This window comes from Pelecanus crispus, chromosome 8, assembly GCF_030463565.1.
Source record: "Pelecanus crispus isolate bPelCri1 chromosome 8, bPelCri1.pri, whole genome shotgun sequence".
NCBI lineage: Eukaryota > Metazoa > Chordata > Aves > Pelecaniformes > Pelecanidae > Pelecanus > Pelecanus crispus.
In genome coordinates this window covers 46,190,489-46,211,730 of record NC_134650.1, presented here as the reverse complement: position 1 = coordinate 46,211,730, position 21,242 = coordinate 46,190,489, and the positions used below count along the sequence as shown (strand labels likewise).

At 42.8% G+C, this 21,242-nt stretch overlaps 1 protein-coding gene across 1 annotated transcript in view; it reads left to right on the top strand.

Annotated features, from left to right (window-relative positions):
- ZCCHC14 (zinc finger CCHC-type containing 14) overlaps window positions 1-17,791 on the top strand; it is a 51,699-nt gene extending 33,908 nt beyond the window's left edge. The window contains exons 3-13 of the mRNA XM_009478230.2: window positions 3,641-3,714; window positions 6,482-6,553; window positions 6,764-6,873; window positions 9,397-9,491; window positions 9,585-9,639; window positions 11,128-11,401; window positions 12,773-12,864; window positions 14,268-14,395; window positions 14,787-14,927; window positions 15,014-16,486; window positions 17,736-17,791. Of these exons, the coding sequence (XP_009476505.2) occupies window positions 3,641-3,714; window positions 6,482-6,553; window positions 6,764-6,873; window positions 9,397-9,491; window positions 9,585-9,639; window positions 11,128-11,401; window positions 12,773-12,864; window positions 14,268-14,395; window positions 14,787-14,927; window positions 15,014-16,486; window positions 17,736-17,791 (2,570 nt within the window). The remainder of the gene's footprint in view (window positions 1-3,640; window positions 3,715-6,481; window positions 6,554-6,763; window positions 6,874-9,396; window positions 9,492-9,584; window positions 9,640-11,127; window positions 11,402-12,772; window positions 12,865-14,267; window positions 14,396-14,786; window positions 14,928-15,013; window positions 16,487-17,735) is intronic.
- The last annotated feature ends 3,451 nt before the right edge of the window (window positions 17,792-21,242 follow it).

The following is a 21,242-nucleotide window of genomic DNA, read 5'->3' as shown; positions in this document are numbered from 1 at the left end:
CTTAGGAGTGTGTGGGTGTGTCCCAGTACCCTGCCCTTTGCTGAAGGGTGCCACGGGACACTTGTAACGCTGAGGGTGCCACGGCCTCCATGGGAGCCTCTCCGACACCACTGAAGTTCCACAAACCCCCTTTGTATTTCTGTACCCCTATCATATGCCGTTTGTGATCTCATCCCAGTGCTTCACTTACCTGCCTTAATTTCCCAGGTAATTATGGATAAATCTCCACGAGGAAAAGTCTTTTGTGCCCCTCTGCCGATGCGGCTTAGCCTAGCAGTGAGGGCGGCACGTACAAATACACACGCAAGCGCTTTTCTTGGATCATTTTACAGGGAAGTGCTGGGGGAGAGGAGCAGACAGAAAGGTATGTCTCTGGGATCTTGTATCGTGGCTGATACCCTGCCAAGCTGCTCTGCTCGGTTCCTGTCCCATGCGCAACAACAAAGCCAAACGGGGGGAGCAGAGCTGGACTACTTGTGGATGAGTTCCCATTGATTAGTTCCAGACCTCGAGCTCAGATTTAAGGTAGTGCAAATATACTGGCTATCTCCTCAATTAGAAACATTAGATTTTTTTTTTTTTTTTTATACATCCCCTGGGTTAGGAAGCTTGAGTTTTGCTGAATTCAGCATCCTGAAAAGACAACAGTATCATGTGTCCTTATTTCCGTACAAAGGTTTTTCTGGTCATGGAATCATTTATAGTGATATTGGGTAGAGTCAGCTCTTTGTGCAATTTCCCATGCATGTGAGAGTAAATACAGTAAGAAAAAAAAAAAGAAAGAATTATTTTATTTTTTACTGTGTAATTTGTTAGACAGCAAATTTAATATCCACTCGCACCTGCTTGATAGATGGCACCTTTTTCTTCCTGAGTTTTGTATGATTTGTATGATTTTGTATGATTGCTCTGAATAAAGTTAAGCTTGATGGTAGCTTTAGGAAAGCTATTTTAATAAAATCAACCGCAAGTTAAACAATACGAAGAGTATATGAGGGGCCACGTAACAAAAACATACAACTCGAGAAATTAAACAAGAACTCTAGTATTTTTTAGACAGGTGACAGTTTTCACAGTATCGGGAGAAAATTACTGGGGCACTTTGTATAGCATTAGAAATTATCCAGCCAGTTGTCCCTAGAATCATATTGCTGCTGCACGGTGAACTCCATTTCATGCTCTAGAACAGACCTGATCGGACAAGGTTCAGTTTAGGATCACTGCGGTCGCTGCAGAAATGCCTACCTAATGGTTCACTTTGCTAATTGCAATCGTTTTCCAGAGGGTGAGTTCACTGCAGCAGATGATATTAACTGGACAAGTTCGGACCAGAACTTTAGCGTGACAAGGTCATGGAACTGTCAGCACAACAGAATCCGCGAGGCGATTTAAAGTTTGTTATTAACCCGCATAGTAAAACAGAAATAGCTTTATTTTCTATTGATAGGTAATCCACTGTAGAGGAATAATAAATAGATAGAAGAGATGGTATTTGGATACTGCAGAAATGCCAATGATAAGAACAGTTTCAGTAAAGTGGATTTTGCACTGGATTTGGTATAAATGACAAATGTTAAGTAACACTTGCTATGTCTTTCTGGCTTGCTTTATCCTACTCCCAAAACAGATGTTGCAGCAGTTGACGCTAGGCTTCCTACAAGTGATTCCCTCATCCTTCAGCTGTTTCACCAACAGTACGGTGATACCCCCTCTCAGTATCCACTTTCCAAGTTCTTTCTAAATATAATTCTGAAGTACATGTAATTCCAATCACTACTCAGTATATTTTAACTGTGATCACAATTCAGGGTGCCCTGAATTCCCTTAAATAAGTGTGCTGAGGTAGATTTTTCTTAAAATGGCATGAAAACCTCTGAACCGTGTGCATGTTTAAGATCTTCATGCCACTAGGTACTGTCTAGATAGCTCATCAATATCTTGCGGGCAGAAGATTTATTCCTGTGGCGCTGAGCATGCAGCGTAACGGCGCGGTAGTATAGTAAAATCATTTCAGAAGCGTGAGTGTAATCCACTGAAAACTTTAAGAGGAGCAAGTCTCTACATAAAGCATAATACGCAGGAGAAAGTAGTAAGTAATGAATTGATATTATTCATAAGCTCAGGGATTTATGTTATTGTAATTGGAAATTGCATGGAGAAGGAATGGTTGAGGTGATCATAAAAGGAATGTTAATTCCATATTTTAAAGACGGGCACAAACATCTGTCGATTTATTTAGAACTTGCAAGTTCCAAACGTTTCGACTGCAAATAAGCAAGACTCAAAGAGGAGGTCTTTAAACCAGCCAAGACCTAGGTTGTGACATTTTCAAATGAACAGGACGTGACAAATATTGTTAAATGGCCACAGCAAAGACTCTAGGTCATGCCTGTTTCAAGGTAGAGGAAAATCAAGCTCCAGCCTGGGCATAGGGTGGCTTTGGCGAAGTCCCACTGTGGGGAACAGGGAGATGTGAGGCTGATGAAACGCGTTGCCTCTTGTAACGTGGTTGCCGTGACTTTTGCACTGCAAGTGTTTTGTCACGCAGTTGTGTTATGAGGAAGATATATGTGATGAACATACGTTTGAGTCTTACGGGTAATATAGTGTATAAATAGTCTTGAAAACAGGTAAACATCTTGTAAATAGTGATTCCCCAGAAACAAAATGGTAGGGCTCTGGGTTTTGCTCGTTAGAACCGCTAAGTGAAAACATAATATATACAGCCTGCATCCCTTCAAGCACCTGGCACTTGGAGGTAAAATTCTAGTGACTGTGGTTTAGTATAATTGCTTTTGCCTTTTTAAGCCAATGTAAATTGGCTTTTTATGAGACAAATTCTGTGTGTGTATCCCCATGCGTGAAGTCAAAAGGCAGGAGAAATTTGCAAGAGAAGTAGAAAGTCAGTAAAATAATCTTCATAAAGTTTAGAACGGTGGAATTTCTGATCTGTGCATCTTGTGAAATGAGAGTCTCCAAGAATTTAGCATATCACATACCTGATGAGTAAGATCGTGTCTTTAAAGGCTGCGTATAATATGTAGAGATGGAAGCGGTGACCTGTACTGTTATTCAACCCTTTATGCAGTAAGATCCTGTTTTTACTTAGAATTTACTCAAATTGCAGTAATCGAGGCTGAAATTTTCCACGAAACTGCAGTCAAGGAGGAGTCGTGATGTCAACACAGCGATAAAAACCCGCTAAACTCTGCAAAATCAGCCCCTGAGAACATGGAGACTTGTGCCCGTCTTCATTTCTCTCTGCACCAGTTCTTCCCTTGCAGGGATGGTATTTGCTACTTGACGCTATTGAGATAAATCCATGCATGTTTGCGTAGCATTCTGTTATTACGCCGATTAGTGGTATGATAAGGCCACAAGGAAATAAAAACCTATGCGTTTAGTGTATTGTTTGGGTACTGGTTGAAATGAAGCCTTGCTAAGGCTAGAATTGAAAGCATCACGGGGCAGTGGTATCAACCTTCCTATCTGCCGAGCGAGGCAAGGCTGAGCACCCGTAGCCCTGCCGAAAGTCGTCGGATGCTCTCAGAGCAAGTGCTGGCACTACCGAAGAGTCATCGCTTCTGCATGCATTTGAGAAGCTCCACCTCATTCTTCTTATCTCTCTGTTTTTTCATAGTGAGTGTTGAAAAAGTGGAGTTGAAGGGACTGGCACACAAGAAGAATGAAAGAAATGTTGAATATTCCTTTGAGGTAAGTTTTTGTGATTTTTTTTTTTTTTTTTTTTTTAAACTATGAAAGAGGGGAGGATAATACTTAAGGAGGAGTTAGGTTTTCAAACCTTCTTTTTAGATCCCGGAAAGTGGTGTAGTGGAGCTCCTTGGGGATAGATGCTCGTCGTATTTTATAATCAATGATTTGGACATAATCATAAATTGCTGTTGATGAGCATTTGTGGATGATGCAAAGTGGGACACAGGCAAAATAAAAATACTCACTCTAATGCAGCAGGTTGTGGCAAAGCATATACTTAGGGGAAAAATATGCCGTGCTTTCAGAATGGATATCTATGTGCTGGAATGCAGAAGCTAGAAAGAATTTAAGGCTTCATGTGGACAAAGAGAATTTAGACTCTTAGGTCAGTGCTGCACATATGGGAAGAGAGGTAGGATGGGCATTTGTCTTTGCATTCAGCATTGAGGGGAGTGCGAGACTGTGGCATATGGTTCAGGTGTTACTGGTTTTGAAAGAGGTGTTGGAGAATACAGAAACCAGCTATGGAAATGATTCAAGGCTTGAGGAAAATGCCATGTAGTGAGAGAGTTAAAGAACTTGACTGAAAGATGACTTTGAGCATCATATAAGAGCGTTTTCAAAGGGAAGAAAATATGTTACGGTAAAGGGGGCATTAATCTAGCAGAAAAAGGCGTAACAGGAACCGTTGTCTGAAAATTGAAGCCAGACTAATTCAAACTGGAAATGAGAATAGTTTCTTTGGAATGAGAGTGGTTAGCCACAAGCTGCTAGGAGGAGTAGCTTCCCCCCCTCGTTTTTACACAGCTTTTGGAGGTTCGCTCATTGCTCACAATTTCTTTGGAGGGATGACTTCATTCTGTGAAACCTTGTGTTAATAGCAGAGACTGGATTCTGGGTGCTGGCGAGCAAGAATGACAAACTGCTTTTCTCCCATCCAGTTGGAACGGCGTATTCCAAAATTCAGAATGCAAAGCCCAGAAAATGTCTTTGGTTTGCTTAATGAGGCAACAGAGCCAAACAGTTGGTGAGAAAAGGAGAACCCAAAAGCAAATGGACAGTAGAATTTCAATTATCTACAACTTTTACCAAAAAAAAAAAAAAAAAAGCTTTTCTTTAAAACTACCACCCAAGATAGAGCATCAGTTCAGCATCTTGTGATGTGGACAGCGTTAACCTCTGCATGACTTGATTCATGGATAACGTCCTGAATTTTCTGAATCCCATGATTGTTCCAAATGTCATCAATATCAGAAAGGATTTTTTCAAGGGGTTTTAAAAATCTTTATGGGACTCCAGTTACGTATTAGTATCTTGTGAAACATCTTTTCCTATTATAAACTTTTCTACAAATACCAGAAATTACTTTTACTAGTATTTCACTTGACAGCTTGTAACTGAAAGAGCAGTACGTAGTTTAGCTGAGCTACTAAATTGCTGTTTGCTGGGTTAGAAACCCAACTCTTAAATGTTTTGTTTAGTACCTTGGGAATAGAAGGTCAACGCATAGAGCAGTTTGGTGTTTTCAGCATCGCTTGGCGATGCTGTTGTTCCCCGCATTTACAGTTCACATTATTGGTTTATTGAAAATTATAACAAGTTAGCAAAACATAAGTCGTAACAAATGTCGGGTTCTTAGAAAACTAGAAAGAAAGAGAAATTTCTCCTATATTTTCTGAAATTTGTCATGAATTTAAAGAAGTATTAATTTATCACGAACTTTAAAAAACAAACGAAAACCCCCACAGGCTTTGTAAAACCAGAAACTGCTTAAGTTTTCTTTCTTTTTTTTTCCCCCCTTACTTTTTGTGTAACAGCTCTGCAGAGAGGAAATTCCTCCATTATGTAATATATTTTGAAATACTCTCCTCTCACCAGTCTTTTTGGCAGCATTCTGATGGCTGGAAAAACTTTGTGTATGTTTTCAGTTGTCATTGAAACTAGTGTCATGTGAGAAGATGGCCTCCTGATCCTTAAACACAGAAACCCAGCTTCTTCCCCTATGGAACTGCTGAAGATCCATGCGCCTTCCAAACGCTTTGAGTAGATATCTTCAGTCTGAAGGGACTTATCGTTGGCCAGTCGCATACCGATACTCTCCGTGCCAAGAAATCTTGACTTTTGGCTCAGTTGAACCAATCATCTACCAACCAATAAATGCCTCTGTATCTAAGAATGTAATGACTTAATGCAGAAAGCGTATGGGAAGAGATACCGAACCATTTCTTTTTTCTAGGGCATGTGCAAGATGGTGTCTAGCCCAGCTAGAGCAGTAACTGCAGGTTTCATTTCGAAGGGTTTGCCTTTTTTTGCGGCGGGGTGATTTGCTGCCATCTTCAACTCTGCATGGCATATGGAGTTGATTAATTATAAATAGGCAGTGTTGTGCTGTGGCGAGTTGTTTGTATTGTACAGCAGATTCTACAAACCAGCTGTTTTCTTTAACAAGAATAAGAAATAAAATTTCCATTACTTAGTAGTCTGTTCCCTAACACTGGATGTCTGCAGTGTGCAATGGTTGTGTAAACTCTGAAGTGCTTTTTTAAGTGCTCAGAATAGCTGTTAAGTATAGTAACAGCAAGAATCGAGCAGCGAGAGAGGACTGAGTAATAGTTACTTGTGCACAAAAGAAGTTTTTCCTTATTGATGTCACGCCTTACAAACTTTCTTGCAGTCTGCGGGGGAAATTTGGTACCTGTTATTGATCTTTTGGAACCAAACTTAAATCCCCGACTGTTACTAAACTGAATGCTTTTTACTTCTTAAGGTCCTGTGGTCTGATTCTTCAGTGACGTTGGTAACCAAATCTTCCACTGAAGTGACTGAATTTATTTCAAAGGTAAAGGCAATATGGAAAATACTTTGAAAACAGAGAGATGTTTTGTCCCTATATGTAATTTTGTTCAACAACGTTTTTCAAAATGTACTGAGATAATACAGATAGCTTGAATGTCATAAAATGTTTGACTTACAAATTGCCGTGCCTTGAATCTCATATGAGTAACAAGTCTTCTTTTCACTTATTATGTGTAATATCCTCCACCTTTAGCTATCTCAGCTGTATCCAGAAGAAAACTTGGAGAAATTCATTCCTTGCCTAGCTGGTCCAGATTCATTTTACCTAGAACGGAACCACATGGACCTGGAATCGGACCTTAGGTATGCTGGGTTTTTTGTTGTTGTGTTTTTTTTATCTTGACACTTGGCTTTTTTTACCAAGTGGAAGAAAGAAACAGGACATAGAAAGATTATGTTCATATTCTGAATTACTTTCAAGAAATTAGAGCCTGATCCTAAGCATTATTTCTCAATGTTCTACTAAATCCGGCGCATAAGAATTTTTCGGGAATTCTTTCTTCAGAAATACATATGGTAATAATATTCTGTATTAAGCTTTCTGGAGAATTCACATTTCCTCATTCCTTGTTAAAAACAAATAGAGGATCATTGGCTTTGCAGAAGTTTGGTTTGGGCTCAAAAAATAGCCAAAACTGCTTTAAAAAAAAACCTCAAAACTCAGGAAAAAATAGTTGCCTGAAGAGTCATCCTTCTGTATTGAGGGATGGGTTGTGGGGACTTGTTTTCCCCCCTACCCTCTCACAGGGTTTTTTATTGTCTCACTTGTTTTAGATTGCTGTGGTGTTTCTTTAATTTAGAAAAGGTAGGTATGTATGTACATATTATAGCCATGAAATTTGTGGGAGCTATTAACAGCTAAGAAGGTTTTGAAGCCTTAGGTGGTACTTCCTCACATTATCACAAATCACCCGGCCATTATCTAATCTAAAACACCGTTTTAAAAATCATCATCTGCAGCAGGTCACACCAGCTCTCTCTTTCTAAATACTGAAATAGTTTTGCTGGGAAAATTTGAGGGGCTAAAAAGTATTTTCAGCTACTGCTGTCTTTATTTGTGCAAAGTGTTAAATGACATTTTAAAATAGTAATTAACTTCTGTTAGAGCTTCTGCCAAACACCTATTTTCCCTGAGTCAAGACAGACTTTCGTCCACCGTTGGCAGAGCCGCAGCGGCTATCGTTTTTCCGTAGTCGGAGCCAGCAGGTGCATACCTCAATTATTTTTTGCGGCAAACAGCGTTAACATTTCAAACAGTCCCTTCTGTGCTTTGAGGATCACAGCCTATTCATAGAATCATAGAATCGTTTAGGTTGGAAAAGCCCTTTAAGATCATCCAGTCCAACCATTAACCCAACACTGCCAAGTGCACCACTAAACCAGTTAAGGGCAGAGTAGCAATTTCATGTTTCCTGGCTTGGAGGCTGGATTATTTATAATGAAAAAACTGGAATCATTAAGGTTGGAAAGGATCTCTAAGATCATCAGCCCAACCATCAACCCAACACCCCCATGCCCACTAAACCATGTCCCAAAGTGCCACCTCTGCCCATTTTTTGAACCCCTCCAGGGATGGGGACTCCCCCACCTCTCTGGGCAGCCTGTTCCAATGCTTGACTACCCTTTCCATGAAGAAATTTTTCCTAATATCCAACCTAAACCTCCCCTGGCGCAGCTTGAGCCCATTTCCTCTTGTCCTATTGCTAGCTACTTGGGAGAAGAGACCAACAGCCACCTCACTACACCCTCCTTTCAGGGAGTTGTAGAGAGCGATGAGGTCTCCCCTCAGCCTCCTCTTCTCCAGGCTGAACACCCCCAGCTCCCTCAGCCGCTCCCCACCAGCCCTGTGCTCCAGACCCTGCCCCAGCTCCGCTGCCCTTCTCTGGACGCTCCAGGTATTGACGAGAGTTAGGTAGGATAAGAGAGAATGCGTGTTGCTGCTGTTTAGCTAGCAACGGTCTCTACAAACCTGGGTTAACAGAACAGCAATCTGCATTTACACAGCAACGGTTGTATCTTCGGAGCAGAGAACGAAGCTGTTTTGTGAAATGCTACATATTTGAAAAATTCAGACATGAACGGTGATTTTTTTCAAGGTGGAAAGCACATTTGAGTGTGTGGATAGTTGAATTATTTTTTACTCAAAGACTTGTTCAAAATGACAAACACAAAGATACGGTCAAAAATGCTCCCTTTTTTTAACACCTTTTTAAATCTATAGAAGATTTGGCAAAAGGCAGTCAAGTTCACATAACAACAAGAGGTCTAGTCGTGTTGCTAGAACACACTTTACACAGTGCAAAGTTTTAGGAGATTGCCATTTTTCCCCCCCAAAGAGGCACAGCAATCCCAGGGAAAATGTGACAGAAGTTTTACAGCCTTTTTCCCTACGCTGCCAGACTCTGCATCTGCTGTTTATCTCGAAGAGGAGAAAATTAAATAACAGTTATATCTATGTTTTATGGCCTTCAGGTTCATGAATTTGAAAGGAAACTTTCAGGTTTATATTTGAATGTTATCTGCCTTACAAGTGTTCAGTGTTGCTAAATTAAGCGTCTTTACGGAAACTCCAAACAGAGCGAAAGCAACACAATGGTAACGTGTGCTTAAGTAGTATTAAGGATAAGGAAATCCATACGTTTCAAGTCTGCTTTGAATCAGATTTGCGGGGTGTTATTAATTTGAAAAGTCTTTTATGTTTTAGTTTCAAAATTTCAAATGCAATTGCAAAATTTCATGTACGGTCTGCAAGCACGATTGCATAGGCAGCTGCAAATCAAATGTAACTGAACGGGGGGGGTTTGTTTGCTTTTGATGAACGTGCAGGTATTTGGCACCATTACCTTCCCATGTGGTGAAAAACGACCACGTCAGAAAGTTCTTCAGCACTTCATCTCCTTCACAGCAACTTCAGAGTTCAAGTAAGTTTTAAATAAAGTTTAAAAATGAATTTTTAGTGCTGATGTACGTTTTGCAAACAGCTGCCATCGGTAACTTCTGCTCCCTGTTTGTAGATCCCGGCAACCCCTCCCTTTATAAAGTAGGAACTACGCTGGGAACATCTGGAAGGTGAAGTATTTATTTTGTTTACGTTTGTTCTGGTTAGTTGTAAAACCGCATTACATAGGTGATTCTCTGTCTCCCCTTGGGGATTTATTTGAGTCTACGCTTTCATATTCATCTGTAGAAGATTTTGAGAAATTCTAGCCTTAGTGTGTGGTCTGCCCAAAACAGACAACTGGTGAGAGTATTGGTGTAAGGTACTAGCATTCCTAGTCTTGTCATTTGTTCAATCTTTAAATGCCTTAAGAAAAAACATTTTAAGATGATAACTGCAAGAGCTCAGTATGGGTAATTGCTTGAAGAAAAGTTTTGCAGTGAGTTGATCGCAAAGACAGCAAAACTTAGGTAACAGACAATTTGCAAGTCAAAATAGAACATGATATAATTGCTGGAAATGGAAGATAGAATTCACCTTCAGCTTCAAAATTAAAGCAAATAAAATGTAATTACTGTTGGACCAAACTTTCTAGCGTTGTGGCGGAATCGCTCGTCGTTGGCAGTTAGGAAATCAGCAGTGGCTCTTGTCCTAAGAAATGTGTACGTTCAGGGAAGAATTTAGGGAAACCTTTTGACCAGCGTTACGTGGGAGGTGAGATCAGACAATTGCAGCGTTCCTGCTGGCAGTAAAACCTGTGAGCACCCGTTCTAAGCAGCATTCCTCAAAATGTTTAAAGCTTAACTACTAATTGGCATTGACACTTCAACGTTGAGCCATGGAGATGGATGATTTCTTTGTGATTCGCTGCTTACTGCGTAAGTTGTCATGGTCACAATTGCATGCTTAAAAGGAATAACAGTCGGCCAAATTGTAGGCACAGATCTGGTCATCCCTAGTAGAAGTCTTCATGGCAAAGGGAGACTAGAGCATCTCTGCAAGGGTTTTTTCTCTCCACGGCATATTTGAATGTTTTCTTGTACAGCAGGGGTTTTCCTTTCAGAGGGAGGAAGGAAACCTCTTCCGAGGGAGGTAGAAGTCAGCCTTGGGAAAAGAAGAAAAGCAATTCTCTTGCCTTTTGTTAGGATTTAACAAACTCCAAACTCATTCTCTTAAGAGGCAATTTTCATTTTCTCCAATAAAAACCAGAGCCCTCCAAGGAGCCAATGTTGTGGGTTATTTTGCCACTTCCACATGTAAAAAAAAAAATTCCACGGGATTATATTTGGGTTTCTTTTCTTCTTTTTAATAATGCAAAGCTGAAGCACGGCCATTCTCTCTAAACCTTTTTTAAATCACAGGAAGGTAGCAGAGCATATATTATCTGTGATTATAGAAGGAAACCTCTGCGTAAGCTGAAGGTAAGGCTTACTATTGGCCATAAACTGCACTGGTTTTATTGTGCTATTGAACAGCATAGGTACAAATGTGTAACTTGGACCAAATAGTGCAGGTTTTACCAGAAATCCTGGAAGTGGTGGATTTGTACGGCCATAGTAGCTGAACTCTGGGTGACACAGATTCAATGTGCTAAATCGAATTCCGTTACTATTTTGCAGACCTATATGTGGAGTGGCTGGCATTCAGTCTTCTCAGAATCACGTTCAGCACTCGGCTGCTGCTCCCGTTGCACTACCCCACTGTTCCCACGCAGGAGGTACCGGCTCATCGCTGGCCTATCGCACCCAGATGGACACCTCTTCTTCACCCATGTTAATGTCTTCCAGTCCACAGACCCCTCAGACACAGGAGCAAAACGGGATCTTAGACTGGCTCAGGAAACTGCGGTTGCACAAATACTACCCTGTCTTCAAACAGCTCACAATGGAGAAGGTAGGGCAGTAGATTAAGGAAAGGGAGCCGGCTTTTAAATTGGCCTTCTCTAGCGCAGAGAGAGAGGCGGCAAACATCTGCATAGAGAATCGCAGAAGTTACTGGCAAATGCTGTGAAGGTCTGCGCTCTCTTGAAGCAATAATATTTGGATGAAAACCTTCTTCCTATTTTCAGTCGGTCTCGTGTCCGGGGCCTGGGCTGTTGGGCAGCTGCCGCCTGTTTCAGAATTCTTCACCGAATGCTTGAAGATCCAACTTGCGTGCTGTGCTGCTCTGCTTTGCCTCCCTGTTCATCCCTTTGATGTGCAGTAGATAACTAAAATTTGTGCAGTAGATAACTAAAATTTGTTGATTTTTTAAAATTTCTGCTTCTTGATTGATTTTTCTCCAAAATGCTTATTTTCAAAAATACTGCACAGAGATTTCCGACACGAACATCAGTGTGTGCGCGTACCTGCAAGTGAACGTGAGGGGTTTGTTTTTGGCAAAAACTCTTGAGGAAAAATAATGGCTTGTGTATTTGCGTAGGAAGAGTCATGAATGACACCGACGTGTGCTGGATTTTATCGAAACAGCATACTTTTACAGCATTTGCCCAGTTCCATCTGAAAAAAATTCATGTGCTCTTGCTGTCTTTTAGCCTTGAACGCCCTCCAGTGGGCGAAGTGCTTAGGTTGAGCCAGGTCTAAACTGGGATGGCTTTGTGCTGCTTGGAGTATGTTGTGTGTATTTAATTAGAACCTGTCACCCGAGTCTTCCCATTTTATTTTCTTCCTTATGTGAGGGGAAATACATTTTTTTTTCTTTAATAAAGTAGCAAAACCATGCATATTCTAGTGTGTTTGAAAAAAGCATGTATTATTACGCATACTTTGCTGGCTTTAATTTTCATGACATTATCTTATAAATGTATCTATTTTATTTTCGTATTCTCTGACTATATTTTATTATAAAATTCAATTGTGGAGTATATTTTTCAATTAAACTGATGACTGCACATTGATTTCTGTGTTAAATGACACAACTAGGAAAACCAGAGTGATTTTTAAGAGAACCAGATCCTTAAACTCATTTATAGTACAACGTTCTATTTTAATATGTACATGGATTACTTAATCTTTATGGTGAATAGTTAACGTAAGCACACACCTCATTAAATTTAATCCATGGATGTTTTTTCTTTCATTCCAGTCCCCCACACTTTTATTCTGCACTGATTCGATAATTTAAAACTGGAGTAGAGAGTTTCTTTGAATTAACATACGTTAAAAAAATGGCTTGAAAGTTGCCTTTCAGAATTGATCTTTCCTGAAGATGTAAATAAGAATATTTCAGGCTGTAAAACTAAGCATGCATTTTTTTCTTTACAAGTTTCTGAGTCTTACTGAGGAAGATCTGAATAAGTTTGAATCCCTCACCATGGGAGCAAAGAAGAAGCTCAAGACCCAGCTAGAGTTGGAGAAGTAAGTGGTGGGGAAAAACTGGCTTTTTACGGTCGTAAGGTATTTAAAGCAAGTTTTACAATGGTCTTTGCTTTCCAGACCATAAACCTACCGGGATTCCCACCTGTAAAGATGGATAATGCTTATCTCCCTTCCGCCGCGGTTGTGTCAGTTACTTTGAAAAGCTCTTGAACCGGAGGCTTATTAGATAATATTTAGTACTTACTGGTTTACTGTTGTCTGTTAGGGTTGAGATAAAGATAACCAAATGTAAAGAATTTGTGAACTCCATTTTAAAAGGATACGGCAACCCAGTCTAACATAAATGCCTGCCTTCGCCGGCCACGCTGACAGCTCTTCTAAGGAGGGGGACATTTTTTAAATAATTTCCAAAAGATAGGTACTGTTGCTTAGGGTTTGGGGTTTTTTTTCTTTAAATTGTATAACAGGTATTGTAAAGCAGGTGTGCAATGCCCATTTCGATTTTGGGCTTACCACCTACCTGAGATTCATGGGGTAGGAGGGAATCGGGCAAGCGAGCCGCTGAGCCGTAGGGTTTGCAAGCTCAGGTGATGCACGCAGGATGCCCAGCAGGACTTTCTCTTCGTAAGACCTGACCATTTTTTGGCTTCCAGTCAGTGCAGACAGAGCACAACTACTTCGAGAGCCTCCTCGGTGTCCCGCGGTGACCCAGGCCAGCTGTGCCGGAGCTGGGCTGCGGGTTGCCGGCTGATACCCGTACGGGATCTGGACTTCTAACTGGGTATGGGGACAAAGCACTGAAAGTCAGGGCTATTGCAGGTAACCCTGGTCTCAGGAAGATCACAGCTTTACGTGGTGATGGTGATATAAAGAAGGCCAGCGCCCTGTGCGATATTAGTAGCCCTTCGGGGAAACTGATGCAACAGATTGTCCTATTTTTTATATCTCCACTTAGAGGGAAGTGTTTATTCTGAAGCTACTGCAGTTGCTTAAAAAGCAATTTAAAAAAATCCAAATCCATGCCTGTTTATCAAAGTTCCTTGACAGCATTTTTCATCACTCTTAGTTTTTCCAGAGTGTGTTTGGAAAATGAAAACTTTGGGCTGCATTTGGCTTCTCTTTGGTCTCGGTGTGCGTGGCGAGGTTCGGGGCGCGCTTACGTAGCGTGTGATAGAAGTTAGTCACCGCTTGATGATGTTCTGCCTCGTACAAGTAAGAGCATTGGTATCGTAATCAGATGGCAAATAGTCCAAATGGAACTGCTGGCAGGAAGCTGTGGTCAAGATTGATGTCATTTCCAAATGTTTCCATTTGAAATTAGCATATCTGAGTGGATTAGTTCGTGGGCTTTGTCTGCTTCTGTTTCATTCAGAAATTGCTTTATCTATTGTTGTGCTTCAGCCAGTTGTTGTTCCTTCATACCTTTCTCCATCACCCTATAGGGAAAAATCAGAGAAACGGTGCCTAAACCCCACAACACCTTCTTCAGTAACCAGCAGCGGTGTGGCCAGGGTTCCCCCTACTACGCATGTAGGGCCTATCCAGAGTATTCGTGGCAACCACGCTGCAGGTAAGAAAGCGGCGCGGAGGCCACCGCTGTGCTCTCGGGGCTGAGTATGTCCTTGCACAAGAGCAAGCTCGCTCTCCACTGCTTTTTCACCACCCTGTCGTAAGCTTTATCTTCCAAAACGCCATCGGCTTAATAGGGAGCGATCAAAAAGCCCGATTCCTGTGTATATGGAGTGCGTAAAAAGTAGTTGCCGCTTCACGGCTTCTGTGTGAGTGGCTAGCTGCGCTGGTCGGTGACCAGAACGCCTCCGGAGCCCTGCTTCTTAGCCGATGCATCTCTCTGTAAATGTTGAGCATCGCGGTATGTTAGACAGCTGTGATTAGGTCCCGCCAAGTAGGTGTTACCCCTCTCGTTCGCGTTCCCTGATTGCTCCTGCACCCTTTATCTGCAGAGCTGCGAGTGGACGTGGATCAGCCAGCCCACCCGCTGCCCCGGGAGGGCAGCTCTTCCGAGTACTCCAGCTCTTCTTCCAGCCCCATGGGGATCCAGACAAGGGAAGAGAGCTCCGACAGCGCCGAGGAGAACGAGAGACGTAAGCAGAAACAAGCAAAGCGGGTGCCTGCGTTGCCCGGCTCTGTCTGGCGAAGCGGTTGTATTTATAGGTGTTTCTGTCCCTAGGTTTAGAGATTCACTTAGACGGTTCAGAAAAGGAGAAGCCAGTGATGTTACTGAATCATTTCACTTCAAGCTCTGCCAGACCCACGGCTCAGGTCTTACCAGTGCAAAACGACGCAGGCTCCAATCCGTCCGGCCACCACGCTCTGCCAATGCAAATGATGTCCGCGGCCTCTACTCATATCACTCCCATTCGGATGCTAAATTCAGTGCATAAATCAGACCGTGGCAATGCAGACATGAAGCTACTTTCATCGTCTATGCATTCACTTTTATCTTTAGAAGAAAGAAATAAAGTTTCTCCTGGACCTAGGGGCAGCATAAAAATGGAGAAGAGCTTCGGAAATACCGTGGTGGATGTCATGTCTGCATCTTCTGCCCACCAGCCCTTGCAAGTGCTGTCAGGGGCTGCTGAGAACAGCTCACCCACATCTACTATTAACTTTGGTCCTCGAACCAAAGTCGTGCACGCTTCGACCCTGGACAGAGTAATAAAAACAGCTCAGCAGCCAGGATTAATAGTAGAAACGAGTACTGCTGCCACCGTAACATCCAGCACAGTCTTCCACGTGGCTCGTCCACCCATCAAACTCCTGGTGTCTTCATCTCTTCCTACTGATTCTGCCATTGCCGGACAGACTTCCTGCTCCAGTAATATGCAAATAACGGTGTCCCCTGCAATAATAAATCCCCGGACTGCTCTGTACACAGCCAACACCAAAGTTGCCTTTTCTGCGATGAGCAGCGTGCCGGTGGCGCCAATGCAAGGCAGCTTCTGCGCAAACAGCAACGCAGCCTCCTCCAGCAGCCACCCCTCCACATCGTTTGCGACCATGGCGAATTTGCCCAGCTGCCCCGCGCCCAGCTCCAGCCCCACGCTCTCCTCTGTTGCCGAGAACAACTTCTACAGCAGCAGCAGCAGCAGCAGCAGTAGCAGCAGCAGCAGCAGCAGCGGATCCGCGGGGAGCATCCCGGTACCAAACCAGAACCATCATCACCATCACCACCAGCAGCAGCAGCCGCAGCCGCCGGGGTGCATGGTGTGCAGCTCCTGCGGGTGTAGCGGGAACTGTGGGTCGAGCGGTATGACCGTCAGCTACGCTAACTATTTTCAGCACCCGTTTTCAGGACCTTCAATGTTTACTTTTCCGTTTCTGCCCTTCAACCCTTTGTGTAGCAACGGCTACATCAACACGCAGCAGTACAACAGCAGCACGACTTTCCCCGTGGTCCACACCGCCTACAACAGCGGCATAGCGCCGGACTCCGTAATGACCGGGCAGTCGACGTTTGCGGTGCCGCCAATGCAGAACTTTATGGCAGGGACAGCGGGGGTGTATCAGGCACAGGGAATGATGGGAAACAGCAATGGTTCAAGTCACAAAAAAAACGGGAATCTCTCCTGTTACAACTGTGGGGCCAGTGGTCACAGAGCTCAGGACTGCAAACAGCCTCCGATGGATTTCAATCGACAAGGTAAAAGCAGGTGGAGGGACCGGTGCAGGACGCGGCTTAGTTGCGTTTAGCCGAGGGGAGCGGCTGCGTGCCCTGAGGGCACGAGGGAGTCTGATGGCAGTGCCGTATCTTTTAGTTTCTGACTTTGCATTAAAAAAAAAAAAAAAAAAAATCTTGTTCTTGAAAGCTGCTGGTTTTGAGCTGCACTTACAAAAGTCGAAACTTACTGTTGCGCAGACCCAACGCGAGGACGGGGCCCAAGCAAGGCCCTGGGTCGGACCCGGGGACAAGAATTGCAGAGGAATTGTTGTCGCGGCTCATGCCTTGTCATCCAGGTCACCTTTGGTTGTGATTGCAAGCTCCCCGGGAAGTTTATAAACCGAACGTCTCTGTTCCCCCTTTCCCTTCCTCCCCAAAATAGTAACGTAAATGAAGAATCACTATTCAAACGCTCTCGAAGGTCCCGTGCTCGCTGCTGTACTTAGTTTGTAGAGCACGTTGCTCACGTGGTTACAGCACGGGCTTCTCCAGGAGGGAGCTGAAATCCTTAATTCGGGGCGGGAAACAACTAAGAGAGAAATGCTACTTTAGCGTGACCACTTTCTAGTCCCATTTCTCTTTTTTATATTGAGTGTGTTGAGATAATTTGCATGCGGTGTAGGCTTAAAAAATTAAATATGAACTTTTGACTGGAGCAAACGGGGTCTTGTATTTTACATTGTGATGTGTCTGTAGTGTGTGTCTGTATTCGGTTTTATACGGTGCAGGCAAGGTCTGGAGTATTTGACCACTATAAATTAACAAGCAACTGGTTTTGAGGCAGCAATTTACAGCAGCGCTAAAACATAACTAATTAGTGGAGTTTCTGTGGCTAATATTTTGATAGTGGCCAGGGGGGAAGAGGTGACGCTGCCTCGTTGGTCCTAATTTGGAGAACTCCAGAAACTTTTTAAGCTGAATTTTTAAGCTTTTTAAGCTGAACTTCCTGTCATTAATGAAATTTCCATTTAAAACTATCCCAAACAAATTTTTGCCAGCCCTAAAACTACATCTAAGCCGGTGACGTTTACCATGTAAAACGACGCTTCGATTTTCGTTTCCACCAGCTGCAGGCTCCTGCTTGTCAGCTTCACTGCGGCGCTGCAAGCCGGTGTTACACGCCGCAATATTGCGTTGCGTGTCCCGTAAGAAGGTTGGTTTAGAAATTTCTGAGATGTGACGGACGTGAGAAGGTTGATGTTGTTTAATTCTTCTGTTTCCTCTCCCCCAGGTACGTTTAGGCTGAAATACGCTCCTCCCTCTGAAAGTCTTGACTCCACAGACTGATATTTTATCATCTGGCAAGAAAATACTGTAAGCCATGGAGATAAAAGGAGATTGAAATACAAAACTGAGACGTCCAGTTGCTGTTAAGCTTAATGTATTTTTTAATCCAAAGGTGCTTTACTTTATTAGACTAGGTAGAAAATCTAGCTTAGGGGTGCATCAGACCCATTTTTGATTGCCAAATCTGAGCTCGGATCTCGTTGCTGGAACTTCTGACTACCTGTCATAGGACCGATGCGTACTGGATGGATGGTGGAGCTGGCCAGCTGCATTTTCTGTCGCAAGTACAACATCCGACGTACTTTTTTTGCTGGAGAATGTTGCCATCCGTGGACTTTCTAAGGTTGAAACGTCGAACTCCAGGGCAGCTACGTTCTGAAGCGGAAGCTGGAGGCTGAAGGTAGGAGCGGCCGTTGGCCAGAAAGGACTTTGGCACCCCTGGGCTAGGTAAAATGTCTACTTTTTTTCAAAAGTGATCAGGCACTAATCTCTGGGATTTTTAAGGATTGCACTACAGAAGAATGTAAAACTCTTCAAGCTTTCTGCACTTTTAGCAGACAGTGTCACTCTGAGACCAGTGCAAGAGGCAAAGAAGTTCCAACTTTTAAAAATTGGCACCAGCAGGCTACGTGACTTAACTACACAATAAAAATCTTAAGTAAGTCTCTCCTTTCCCTTCCAAAAGAACACACACGGCAGTTTCGGTTCCTTCTGGAAACAAACTTGTGCTTCATTGTCTCACTTATTACTAGATAGTGCTGGGTTCCCAGCAGTGGAATAAACTTAGTGTCCAAGGGTCCAAGTCCCAGAGACTCCAGAGTCATAAAGGCTTCAAGGATATTTTCCTGTAATACACAAAACAACCTTTACGTCCTGTTACTGTATATAGGTCTCTTTCACAAGAAACCTTATTATTCTGCTTTTGTAAATGAATTTTAAACCAACCTAAAAAAAAAAAAAAAAAACCCAACTCTGGCAGCAGAGTTTGTAAGCTTTTGCTTTACTTTATATAAAAAAAAAACCAACAAACAAACCTTTGACTCCTACCCCAAGGCTTTTGCTACAGGATTCAGAAGTGGTAGAAGTCAAACATGTAAAAGGTAGTAAACTTCATTATTATCAAGACTTTGAAGGATTTATTGTCAGCCTCCTTCGTTGCAATAGATTGTAGATGACTAGCTTTGGTGTTAACTACTTAGCGTACATAATTTGTGGGTGACAAATCTAAATTAGGACTTGAGAGGAAGCCAAACAAATCTTGAACTGCTAATTTGAAACAGTTTGGTCCTGACTGGTTGAAAGAAGATACTAATCCTCATGGCTCACCCGAGGAATTTGACGGCACTGAACGGGTGAGGCCTTCTCTTTAAAATGTCTGACATAGAGATATTTGCATACTGTAATTTGGAAGACACCTTTAAAGTCTGAAGCCTTGTTTACACTTGGAGGTATTTCTTACACCAATTTAAACCACACCAGGATGAATAGTATTTGTAGAGGCACAGCTGACATTTCGCTTGGAAGCGAGGGAAGTCACATCCGAGGAGGAGGTTTTGGAGTGGAGCGGAGCTGCCCCGAGGAGATGGGGCCTTAGCGGTGAAACGTCAGCGTGAGGGGGTAACGCGGCAGCTTGAGGGTCGAGACCTTCCCGGACCGTGTTCGTAGGAAAGAAATGTTCCGGGCCATCTTTCAGGCCCGCTTCCTCAGCCTCGCCGGGGAGGCAGGCAGGATAAACGAGCATCACCGCAGAGGCACGGTAAGAGGAGGTGGCCAGAAAGCAAACTCAGTCCAGGTAGCGATCTGCAGCTCGTAGCGGATTTGGCTTTGTAGAAATCAAAATCTAAATTTGCATAACGTTGGGTTTTAAGAACAAAACAAAAAAAAAAAGAGAATTTTTATTCCTATGCAATGCAAAAAAAAAAAAAAAAAAATCAGATTTGTGTATTCTCAGCCCAGCTCGCGCTACCCGCGGCATTGCACGCGCTGTTGGAACGCTTCTGTTCGCTCTGCCCGCGTCGGAGGAGGTTACCCGGATTCTAACGAACAACCCGCAGACCTACAACACTACAGCGATGACAACTGACAATGCAATTTACTTTGCCTTAATGAGCTTGAGACAATGGTAGGAACAATCCGTCATACTGTATTATGCTGAAGGAAACGCGCAGTTTTCGGTGACGATGTTTACTATTCGCAGCTCTGAGGGTCTCTCCAGTGGCCTGGAACATGTGCTGAAAGCCAAACCTTAACTTCCCCCCCCCCCCCTCACTTTTTTTAAACAATATTTTAAAACTGAATTGTATTTAAATAAACTGTATTTCAACACACATGCAAGTGTTAAACCCTCTCAAAATAGCAAAAATCGACAGGAAAAAAAAAAATCATTTCTGTACCAGTTGCGTTTTGTTCTCGTGCCCAAGGCTGGGCACACAGTCTCGTCTAATATTCATCACAGAGTCGAAACCGTAACACAAGGACTGTAAAACCGAACTTCTGTCCAGCAAACTGTTTCATTCCTTTCTTCAGAGCTTTCTTTGGGATTGTTTCCTTTGTGTAAAGTTAAGGCTGATGTTTCTTCAAGTGGCTTACGTGTACTTTTAGGTAACATTTTTAAACGGTGAAGTCTGGTTTTAGAGTAAGTTCAAATTCAGAAGTCGTGAGTACCTTAAAGCAACACGAGCGTAATAGAGAAATGTTTGATGAGGCAGCAGCAATTGCAGAGCTTCCCTAAATCGGAGTGCGTGGTGGCTTCAGATCTGCTGCTGAACGCTGTCCACTTTGGACCGAGAACAACCAAAGTCGGTTAAGTCCGAACAGAGGATTTTAGTCCCGTAAAATAATCCGTAATCTGTTTTTAAAAGGCACAAATCCATCTTCCCCCACCCCACCGCCAAAAAGTAAGGCAGCTTGTTTTAAAATAGGAGTTCCAGCTTCACTGGCTGAAAGAACCAGTTCTTAAAACCTATTTTTATACATTGAAAGATGGAGATTTCAAAGAATGCTATTTATTCCTATCTTTGTCCTAAAAGTATAAAAAGAATTAGTTCTCAAAATGGTTTCCACTGCGGAATAGAAAAGATTTTTTTAAATGTAAGACGGAAGGGAATCCCAAGTCATCTCCCTGCATGGGCACGGAGAAGTTAGGGATGAGTCTTCCCTGGGGGAGTGAGCGACGTGCAGTGCAGTTTCAGAAGTGTTTTCCATTTGGGAGTGTCGGTGAGGGAAAGGCTCGAAATAGGATGGAATTTCCAGCAAACCCCTCCTCGCGCTGGCAGTCTGCAAATTAAGCATTAATAGGCCAGGCTCGACGCTGAACAGCAGGAGAGCGAAGAGGGAAGCCTCATTGTAGCAGGTGAGGTATTGATCAGATTTCCACAATACTTTTCCTTAAAATAACATGGCGCACTCCGCTTTTTGTGAAGCTTTTTCATACCACGGTCATTACGTCGTG